The sequence below is a fragment of the Chrysochloris asiatica genome, unplaced genomic scaffold (assembly GCF_000296735.1).
Source record: "Chrysochloris asiatica unplaced genomic scaffold, ChrAsi1.0 scaffold00531, whole genome shotgun sequence".
NCBI lineage: Eukaryota > Metazoa > Chordata > Mammalia > Afrosoricida > Chrysochloridae > Chrysochloris > Chrysochloris asiatica.
The window spans coordinates 644,854-656,685 of NW_006409049.1; the positions used below are offsets into that span (position 1 = coordinate 644,854).

The 11,832-nt window shown below is 37.5% G+C and overlaps 1 protein-coding gene across 1 annotated transcript; it reads left to right on the forward strand.

Moving 5' to 3' along the window:
- The first annotated feature begins 10,252 nt into the window (after positions 1 to 10,252).
- On the forward strand, positions 10,253 to 11,182 carry LOC102841975 (olfactory receptor 4C11-like). The gene has a single exon (XM_006877569.1). The coding sequence runs from the start codon at positions 10,253 to 10,255 to the stop codon at positions 11,180 to 11,182; it is 930 nt and encodes a 309-aa protein (XP_006877631.1).
- The last annotated feature ends 650 nt before the right edge of the window (positions 11,183 to 11,832 follow it).

The window sequence follows — 11,832 nt, forward strand, 5'->3', positions numbered from 1 at the left end:
AAGAAAAAAACTGCCAACCAAGAATCTTTTATCCAGCAAAGCTATCAATCAAATATGATGGTGTAATCAAAACATTCCAGGATAAACAGAAGCAATGGGAATTTTCCAAAGCCAACCCTGCACTGCAAACTATCCTAAAGGGAGTTTGGTGGACTGAAAATCAACAAGAAGAGACAACAACCAGAGATTGACATACATGGCAGCACTTCCCTGAATTAAGTAAACAGAAAGAAGAATTGGTAACAAAACAAAACTATAAGAACAAACTCAGAGACTCTGGAAGGTCAGTCTATGACCAAAACAAGAACAATATAAAAGAAGGTAATCATGTAGGAAAAGAGAATCCGATAGGGAGAAGGTCAGGTCGATTACAGGATAAAATAGACTGCAATAAATGATCAGAAAAGTTAATGGACCATAAGGCAACCTCAATGAAAATTAACACTTCACAACATACCAAGAGAATGAAAATCCAAGAAGAATATGAAAACATTAAAACTATGAGGAAACTTACAAGAAAGAACACAAAAAACATGAATTCAACAAAGAAAGACAGAACAAAGAAGCAGCAACACCACAAAAAAAAACAAATGTAATGACAGCAATTAAACAATACGTATCGATAATTACACTGAACATAAATGGATTAAATGCACCTGTTAAGAGACAGAGGGTGACAGAATGGTTAAGAAAACAAGACCCTTCAATATGCTGTCTGCAAGAGACACATCTCACACACAGAGACAAAAACAGATTAAAAGTCAAAGGATGGGAAAAAAATATACCAAGCTAATTGCAATAAAAAGCGAACAGGAGTGGCAGTACTAATCTTGGATAAAATAAACTTTAAGGCAAAAACCAGCATAATAGATAAAGATGGACATTATATCACGATTAAAGGGACAATTGAACAAGATGAAATAAAAATATTAAATATCTATGCTCCCAATGAAAGAGCACCAAAATATATGAAACAAACTCTAATAGACTTGAAGAAAGAAACAGATGAATCTACAATAATAGTGGGTGATTTTAATACACCACTTTAAAAAATGAATAGAACAACCAGAAAGAAACTTGACAAACACACAGCATCCTTTGATCTCTTGACTGCTGCTTCTCTGAATGTTGATAGTTGATCCAAGAAGAATGAAGTTCTTGACTACTTCAATCTTTTCTCCATTGAAAAGAATGTTGTTCATTGGTAGTGTGGAAAGGATTTTGGTTTTCTTTACACTGAGATGCAATCCATAATGAAGGCTGTGCTCTTTGATCTTCATCAGTAAATATTTTAAGTCCTCTTCACTTTCAGCAAGCAAGGTTGTATCATATGCATATCATCGGTTCTAAATGAGTCTCGCTCCAATCCTGAAGACATGTTTTTCTTCAAATAACCCATCTTCTCAGATTATTTGCTGAGCATACAGGTTGAATAAATATGGTGAAAGAATACAACGTTTTCACACACCTTTCTTAAATTTAAACCATTCAGTGTTCCCCGTATTCTGTCCGAACAACTGCATTTTTGTCAATACACAGATTTCTCATGAGCACAATTAAGTGTCCCAGTGTACTTATAATTCCTAATGTTGTCCATAGTTTGTCATGATCCACACAATTGAAAGCCTTTACGTAGTCAATAAAGAACAGGTAAACATCTTTCTGATATTCTCTGCTTTCAGCTAAGATCTATCAGACATCAGCAATGTTCCTTGTTCCAATGTTCCAATTTTCCCTTGTTCCTTGGCCTCTTTTGAATCTGGCTTGAACCTCTGGAAGTTCTCAGTCAACATATGCTTGCAGCCGTTTCTGTATTACTTTTAGTAAAAGTTTACTCGCATGGGATATAAAAGCTTTCAGTGACTAAATATTCGGAAGTGGTTTGTTACTCCTTCTACATAGTCTGTCTTTGTCTGGAAGCTCATCTGAAACTTGTCCACCATGTGGGACCCTGCTGGTATTTAAAATATGCATGGGCATAGCTTCCAGAATCACAGCAACTTACAAGCCACCACAGCATGACAGACTGACAGACGTGTCGTGGGTGTGGGGTATACGAAGTATTAATTTAGGAAAATTGAAAATTGTCAAAATGAAATGAAACACAAATAACAATATTCTGGGTATCAATTTACTAAAATGGATGGTGGTGGTGGTGATGTGCCATGGAGTCTGTTCTGACTCATAGCGACCCTGTACAGGGTTTCTGAGGCTGTAAATCTTTATGGAAGCAGAAAGCCTCATCTTTCTCCAGTGGAACAGCTGGTAGTTTCAAACTGCTGACTTGGTGATTCACATCCCGCGCGACTCGTAAACACTACACTACCAGAGCTCCTTAAAATGGATGGTATGACTTATTTATTTTTAAAAAAAATCCTGATTTAGTATGCCAGGGCATATAACTGATGAGAAATGGAGTTTAATTCAATGTGAAGACAAAGATTCAGTGTCTATCTTGAAGTACAATGTTGTCTGTGATAAGAAAATATCCATATGCCTATAATGAAGACCAGTTAATATCACTATTATTCAAATTTACACACAAACCATTCAAGCCAGTGGTGATGAAATTAAAGAATTAAGGAATTCTTCCAACTTCTTTAGCTGTAAGTCATCAAGCATACAATTAAGAATCCTTGATAATCATTGGTTGCAATATGACAGCTGTTTAAAAATATTTTAAAAATTAAAAAAAGAGGATAGATGAGTTGTTGGAAAATATTCACTTCATGATAGAAGAAGGCATGAGTACAGAAAGTCATTTTAACAAAAACAAAAAAGAGCATTGTTCAAGCATTTTAAGAGGTAGAACATGATGAAGAACCAATGATACTGAAAGCACAATTCCAACTGCACTTTAGCATTGGCAAAAACAAAGCTCCTGGAATTAGCAGAATGCAAATGGACGTACTTCAACAAACTCATGCAGCCCTGCAGTCATTCACTCATATGTGCCAAGAAATTTGGAATACAGCTTCCTGGCCAGCTGCTTAGAAGACATTCATATTTGTGCCTACTCTAAACAGAGGTAAACGAACAGAAGGTGGGGACCATTGAATACTATCATTAATAAACCATGCAAGTAAAATTGTGTTCAAGATAATTAAAAAACTGTTTCAACTCTACATTCATGGGGAACTTCCAGTTATTCAAGCTGAATTTAGAAGAGGACATGGAATCATTGATAACGATTCTTGACAATCTGATGGATCCTGGATGCAAACAGAGACTACCAGCGAGATGTTTACTTGTGTTTTATTGACAGTGCTAAGGTGTTCAAATGTTTGGATCCTGACAAACTTGGCATAACGTTGAAAAGAATCGGCATTGCACACCACTTAATTTTGCTAGAAAAAAGGGGTAGTTGTTAGAACAGAATAAGGGGCTACTGAGTGGTTAGAAATTAGGGAAGATGTGCACCATGGAAGTTTCCAAACACCGTACTTATTCAGTTTGTAAAATGAGCAAATAATTAGAGAAGCTGAATTTTATGAAGAGAAACGGTGTCAGAATTGGAGGATGGCTTATTAACAAATCTCGGGATGCAGATGACAACACTTTGGTTGCTAGAAGTGAAGAGTACTTAAAATTCTTACTAACGAATATTAAAGACGATGGTTTTCAGTATGGATTGTACCTCAATATAAAGAAAACAAAATTCCTCGTAAAAGTACCAATGAATTTTTGTTGTTGCTGTTAAGAGCCTTCCAGTCAGTTTGCACACATTGTTGTTGTTGTTGTCAGGTGCCATCGAGTCGGAACCGACTCATAGCGACCCCATGCACAGCAGAACGAAACAATGTCTGATCCTGGGCCAACCTCACTACCACTGCCACACTTGAGTCCATCAATGATGCCACCTGGCTGATCCATCTCATTGGGGGTCTTCCTCTTTTTCTCTGACCCTCCACCTTACCCAGCATGACATCCTTCTCCAGCGATTGTTTCCTCCGGACAATATGTCCAAAGTAGGAGAGAAGAAGCTTAGCCATCCTGGCCTCCAAGGAGCACTCTGGCTGCACTTCTTCCAAAACAGATCTATTGGTTCTTTTGGCAGTCCATGGCACTCTCAGTATTCTCCTCCAACACCACAACTCAAAGGCATCAATTCTTCTACGATCCTCCTTATTCACTGTCCAGCTTTCACACCCATATGAGGCTATTGAAAACACAATGGCCTGGGTCTCCATTTATCATCATACATAGTGACCCTATTTATTGTTCCTGAGGATTTAGTGTACTTTATGGGAGCAGAAAGCTTCATCTTTCTCTTGCAGAGTGACTGTTGTTGTTGTTGTGTGCTGTGGAGTCGGTTCCGACTCATAGTGACCCTGCATAGGGTTTCCAAGACTGTAAATCTTTTCGGGAGCAGAAAGCCTCATCTTTCTCCCGCGGAACAGCTGGCAGTTTCGAACTGCTGACCTTGCGGTTCACAGCCCGATTCATAACCACTATGCTAGAGTGACTGGAGGGATAGAAACCTGAACTCTGTGGTCCACAGTTCAATAAATAGTATGATGATAAATGGAGAAAAGATTAAAGTTCTCAAAGGCTCTATTTTGCTTTGATCCACAATCAACACCCATGAAATCAACAGTCAAGAAATGAAATGCTTGATTGCATTAATGAAATCTGCTGCTTAAGTCATCTTTATATATTAAAGAGCAATGATATCCCTTTCAGGACTAAGATGTAAGCTATGGTATTTTAAATCACCTCATATGCAGCTAGAGTGCTCCTTGGAGGACAAGATGGCCAAACTTAGACTTTCATACTTCGGATATATGGTCAGGAGGGACCAGTCGCTGGAGAAGGATATCATGTTTGATAAGGTGAAGGGTCAAAAACAAAGAGGAAGACTCCCCAATGTTTTGTATTGGTCATCATGATCCACACAGTTGAAAAACCATATACTTGGGATATATTCCACTACTGCATTTTGTATATATGGTACCATGTTTTTTAGAGGTTTTGTCACTGGAAGGCCTGTGTCTCTTTCTCCTTTGCATTTCTCATCATTGTGCGTGGATGTATGTGTTTGTATGTTGATCACTTTTGCACATTCTGTCAGCACATTATCCAGTTCTTCTTCTACATTGCTGCCCTACCCTACTATCAGCAGTCATTTCTTCAATAATTTCTGGTTCCTTTGATTTACAAATATTATTGGAAAACAAGATTTGAGCTCTTCGTGAGCATTGTTTTTACTCTAATAAAAATTGTCATTTATGACCTAAAGTAATATTTTAAAATTCTAGAATAGGTCACAGCATTTTTCCGCCATAATATAAGAAGTGAAATTGAAGATAAACCCTTTATCACATCTGGTTGATGGTTCCTAATTGGGAGGACAGGGACACTTTAGGGAATGATCTTCCCCAGACTCTGATATTTTGCATCATTCATATTAAATAATCCTCGAGAGAAGGCAGAAGAGAAGCATTTCACAGTCTATCTAGATCTAGTGTGAGGGTGGCTTTTAGAGCATTTACAATGATGCTGTAATCAATGCAGATTGCCTTCCAGTAGACAGGTAAGAACCTAAGCATCTTTGAGAACAAAGAGACACTGGATGCAGAATTATCAGAATAATCAATTTAGAATCATGTTTTTATTCCTTTATTTTGGTATGTGGCTTCTTAATTACCCTGCAAATAATAGAATATAACTGAGCATTCTGCATAAACTTTGCATAAAAGCTTCTAAGAATTTTACTGGAAAATATCTTAGTTGTATGCAAGACTTGCAGTAAATGCATCTGTTCAATATCAGTATAGTAAGTATGTAGTACATAAAAGGCATTTATGAGTGTATTTAATCTACAGTGGTAGTAGTGGTGGTAGTTGTGTGCTGTCTAGTTGGTTCCAAATCATAATGATCCTTTATTCGGTTTCTTTGGCTATAAGTCTTTTCAAAACCTCATCTTTCTCAAATGGAAGCACTGGTAGATTTGAACTGCTGACCCTGCAGTTAACAAACTAGCTCATAATTCATTACATCACCAGGGTTCCTTATATTCTAAAGTTGTTGTTGTTGTTGTTGCTGTTTTTCTTGTTAAGTGCCCTTGAGTCAGGTTCAAAGCATAGTGACCCTGTGTAGGATTTACAAGAAGAAACTGGTGATTTTGAACTGTGGACCTTATGGTTCAAACCAACTTGTGGTCCAGTAATTTATCCCACAGCACTACACCAGGACTTTAAAATAGAATGTAAAAATAAAAAATGGCATGGGTTCTTCTATTTCATTGAAACATTTTTTAACCAATTAAGTGTTTAAGGAATAAACAAACAGTAGATGTGAAAAAAAAATCACAAAGATGCACTTAAGTGTTGATTACTACAAGGTAAGGGCTGTTGGTAGAGGGGACTGACGGAGACAAGCAAATAGCAATAATTTCTGTCTGAGTATTCCAGAAAAGCCTCATGATGGTTATGATTTATCCTGATTAGAACAGACTACTGGCACTTTAGGGAAAGCATTGGACTTCTAACCACAAGATCAAACTAACTAGCTGCTCCTTGAAAACTCTCTATGAGATCACTATTGAGCTGGAACCCAATTGATGACATTTAACATACCAGAGTAAGTTACAGGCTTCTCATCTCTTCAAGGCAACTGTGAGCAGAATAATGTGTGAACTGAAATCATTCAACTTTGGGAATTCTTTTACTCAATCAACAAGTAGTTATTAAGTGCCTATTTATTGACTAAGGGTCCTGATATGATGCTGCAGGATAATATACTAGACTACAAGGTCAGTTTGAGCCACAAGAAAGGTGGTTTAAACTCACCAGCCACTCCTTGGAAACTCTATCCAGAATCACTATTAACTTGATAATCTACTCATAGGTTGTTGTTGTTTTGTTCTCAAGTACTGTTAACAAGTACTTGACGACACTTAAGAACAATAACATTTATTGCCTACCCCTAGTCCTAATCCTGGAGTCCTGGTGTGGCTCTGTGGGATAAACTCTGGACAGCAAGATCAGTTTGAACAGCAAGACCAGCAGTTGAAACTCACCAGCCAGAAATCCTATACTATGAATAGGAACCAACTCAATGGCATTTAACAACACAACACTTATTTTTGAGGGCGCACTAGAAGCATAGTGGGTTATGGGTTGGTCTGCTAACTGCAAAGTCAGAAATTTGAATCTCTCAGTCACTCCATGGGAGAAAGATGAAGCTTTCTGCTCCCATAAAGATTTGCAGCCCCCCAAACCCTATACAGGGTCACCATGAATCAGAACTGACTCAACAGCACACAACCACCACCACTACTTATTATCTAGGCTGAAATGAAATTATGAACAGGCAAACTTCCTTGGTCTTATGTTGTTGGGCTCTAATGTGTCAAATGTTTTCTCCGTAATTCTAATATACATCAATTGTGTGAATCATGAAATATGTGTGCATCTATCTCTCTGTGTGTATTTATGATTTGTTGTTGCTGTCATTTGTTGCCTTTGGTTAGGTCCTACTTATAGTGACCCCATGAGGATGGAGTACACACTGTGCTTCATAGAGGTGTCAAGGCTGTGACCTCTCTGACCCAGATAGCCAGCCAGATCTGTCTTCTGAGCATCTGAGTGGGTTCAAACCACCAACACACACACACACATACATTTGTAAAAAAAATGCTTTGTTGTTGTTGTTGTTAATTTCTGAGTCATAGTAACCTGTATAGGGTTTCTGAGGAGTGCCTGGAGAGCTGGAACTGCCAACCCTGCATTTAGAGTTTCTGAGGAGAAGGTGCTGGGTTTAAACTGGCAACACTGGGGTCAAACTGGCCTTGGGGCCCAATATTTCTCCTGCAGTGTTATACCATGATTCCTATATATGCATATACATATAAAGGAGTTGATAGAACTCTAATTATGTGCATGTTGTTGTTGTTGTTGGGTGATACAATGTTTGTTCACATCTATAAAGACCCTGTTTCCAAGAGTGACTGCTGAGTTGAACTGCTGAACTTGTGATTATAGTCCAATGCTTATCTTACAGTGCCACACCAGGGCTCATGTATATATATGTGTATGTGTGCATACATACACGCACATATACACACACATACATGAAGAGATCTGGTGGTGTCATATTTAGTGCTCTGCTGTTACAAGGAAAGTCCACAGTTTAAACCCTTCTTCCACTGGGTTAGAAAAGACTTGATAATCTACTCATAGGCGGTTGTTGTTTTGTTCTCAAGTACTGTTAACAAGTACTGTTGACAACAGTGTATACTCACTACTTAACAACAACAACAAATCCTAGGAGATAGTTTTATTCTGTTACATAAGTTGGTATGAGTTGAAATCAACAAACATGGGCACACACAACATAGATTTATATTTATGCGTTTATAGGGAGATGTTGTTAGGTGCTGTCGAGTCAATTATGACCCATGGTAACCCTACACACAACAGAACAACACACAGCCTGGTCCTGCTCCATCCTCACAATTGTTATGTTTGGACCCATTGTTGCTGCCATTGTCAATCTAGGAGTCCTGGTATCGTGCTGTAGGAGAATGAGCTTGACCACAAGGTCAGTTTGAGTGTCTTCATTTACCCTGACCCTCCACTTGACCAAACATTTTGTCCATTATCAGGGATTGGTCCCTCCTGTTACCATGTCCAAAATAAATGAGATGAAATTTTATCATCCTTGCTTCTAAGGAGCATCACCTCCTGTAAACATTTGCAGCCTTGGAAACCGTATACACGTCACAATGAATCAGAAGTGACTCGATGGCACACAGGAGCAGTAGCCGAAGCAGCATTCTAACACAGATTTATCCATTCCTCTGGCATCCATGATGTATTTAATATTCTTTGACAGCATCGTTATTCAAATGCATCATTTTTTCATTAATCGGTCATATTGTTTTCCAGTTTTTATATGCTTATGTGGCATTTTAAAATAACAAAATTTGGGTCAGGCATATAATTTGATGTATATTTGGATATAAATATTAGTTTCCTTTTTATTTCTATTTCCTTTACCAGAAGTCAGGATATAACAAAATCAAAATCATGTTGTTGTTAAGTGCCCTCAAGTCGGTTCTGACTCATAGCAAACCTACATAGAGTTTCTGAGGCTAGAAACCTTTGTTGGAGCTGAAATTCTCATCTTTCTCAGTCAAGACCATACACTATGAGAATTATAGTGACAGTTTCTGCTATGAGCTAGAGTTTCTTGAGTTATTTTTTATAACACTAGTATGTAAAATGTAAACCTGAAATTTCAAAAGATTTTCTGAGATAAAGCTAATATTCTCCTTCTTTTTCTTTAACTATAATCTGTTCCTTTTCTGTTTCATAGAAAGCTATATTAAAAGAACCAGGGAAATAATGTATAAGGAGAAGACTATAACTAATAGCAACATGGTACCAAAAAATTGTAACAGGACTACCTGGAGAAATATGGGAGCAATTTGAAGTAAGCCATACCCATATCTTCACTATTTTTGCAACACTCTTGCTCTATTATGGAGTTTTAGTGCGGTGCTATAGGACAATGCAGTGGACACAAGGTCTGTTTGAAGTGCATGGTCAAACTCGCCAGTCTCTATTCAGAAACTCTGGACAGATTTGCCGTGAGTTAGAACCAACTCACAGGCACTAGACAGTCATTACAATACCAACAACCTCTAACTTGAGACTTGTTGTAGTACTGTAACATAAACACTGCACTGCTACAACAAGGTGAGTGGTTCAAACCCACCAGCTGCTCCTTAGAAACCCTTTACCAGTTTGGTATGAGTTACAACTGACTCTGGATGATACCTATCAACAACAAGAACCAGTAATAGGTGATTGCTGAAAACGGAATAAGGCATCCAGATTAGGAACTTATCCACTCATGCCTAATCCATAACATTATTGCTCATTATGTTTAATGAACCTCTTACTTTTTCATTATTTTCCTATTATGATCTCAAGCAACAAGATAAATAAATCACTTTGAAGTATTCCAATTTATTCACAAAAACTAAATACACTTTTTGTGCAATGTTGTTAAGTGCCAGCCATTCAGTTCAGACTCATCTCAAACCTGTATAAACTTTGTGGTTAGCAGCCAAGTGTTTATCATGAAGTGCCACCCCAGTATGTAATAAATGATTACCCAATGATAACGAAAATTTCTAGGATCAGGTATAAGCATTTGAACTACAATAGTCACCTTATAAAATTGTTTTCTATTTGCAGATCAACTGTTTCTAACCTGTACTTTCCCCACATCTACTGAAACAATGCAGCAAAATAAGTCTGTAACTGAGTTTATTTTCTTAGGATTGACTCAAGATCCTGTGAGGCAGAAAATAGTGTTCATAATTTTCTTGATTTTCTACACTGGAACGCTGGTGGGAAACTTGCTCATTATTGTGACCATCAAGTTGAGTCGGACACTTGGGAGTCCCATGTACTTCTTCCTATTTTATTTGTCCATTGCTGATACCTGCTTTTCAACTTCCACAGCCCCCAGACTAATTGTAGGTTCTGTGTCTGCAAAGAATGTTATATCCTACAATGAGTGCATGACACAAGTCTTTGCACTGCATTTATTTGGCAGCATGGGGGTCTTTGTTCTCATCCTCATGGCTGTTGATCGCTATGTGGCCATCTGTAAGCCCTTGCGGTACCCCACCATCATGAGACGGCAGGTCTGCATCATCCTGATTATTGTAGTCTGGGTCGGGTCTTTTATACATTCTACAACTCAGATTCTCCTGGCCTTGAAACTGCCATTCTGTGGACACAATTTGATTGATCATTACTGTTGTGATTTGCAACCTTTGTTAAAACTAGCCTGCATGGACACTTATGTGATCAACCTACTGTTTGTGTTCAGCAGTGGGGCCATTTGCTCAATCAGTTTCTTGCTCCTGATGATCTCATACTTTGTTATCTTGCATTCACTGAGAAACCACAGTGCAGAAGGGAGGAAAAAAGCCCTTTCCACTTGCACCACTCACATCATTGTTGTCATCTTATTCTTTGGTCCATGTATATTCATATACACACGTCCACCAACCACTTTCCCCATGGACAAGATGGTGACAGTATTTTATACCATCGGGACACCCTTTCTCAACCCACTCATCTACACACTGAGGAATACAGAAGTGAAAAATGCCATGAGAAAGCTATGGAGTGTCAAAATTACCTCAGAAAGCAAATGATGTAATAAGGTTATAATGACATATTCGAATTTTTATTGAATCTCTATAGACCACAAATATTATAGTGTGTGATTATTGTATAAAAATCCATTTATGTAACGTGCTAAGTTGATATTTTTTCTAGTTTACAGATGAATGCCTGCCATCATTTTTGTGTCAGATTTAAATACATCATTATATTAAGTCTGATAATTATGTACCAGGATAACATTAGCCTGACTCTATCTTTTCCTAAGAGTTTAATTCTAGCATTGCTGAATATGAACTATTTGTTGGGGCTTCAAAATTTTTTAGACAATGAAATCAGAAGATAATGGAATATTTGCAAAAAAATTTTAAGCTTCCTCAAACATCAATATTCTGAATCTGCACTATGATTTGATAAGCATGATATTTATGCAATTACAGCGACACAGATATGTGAGGACCTATAAACAAAATGCAGCTAACTCTCTATGATTCTAAATTTTGCCTATAACACAATAAAAATTAAATATACAACTTCTTTACTGTCACCTCAAGGTCAAATGTACTCTCTGTTTCAAAACCATCAATTCCATTTAATCATTATTTTATCTTTGAAGAGTTCCTTGATTTTAAATGATAGATATGTTTTGTTTTATTTTTTCAATGTTCTGATAATCTAAACT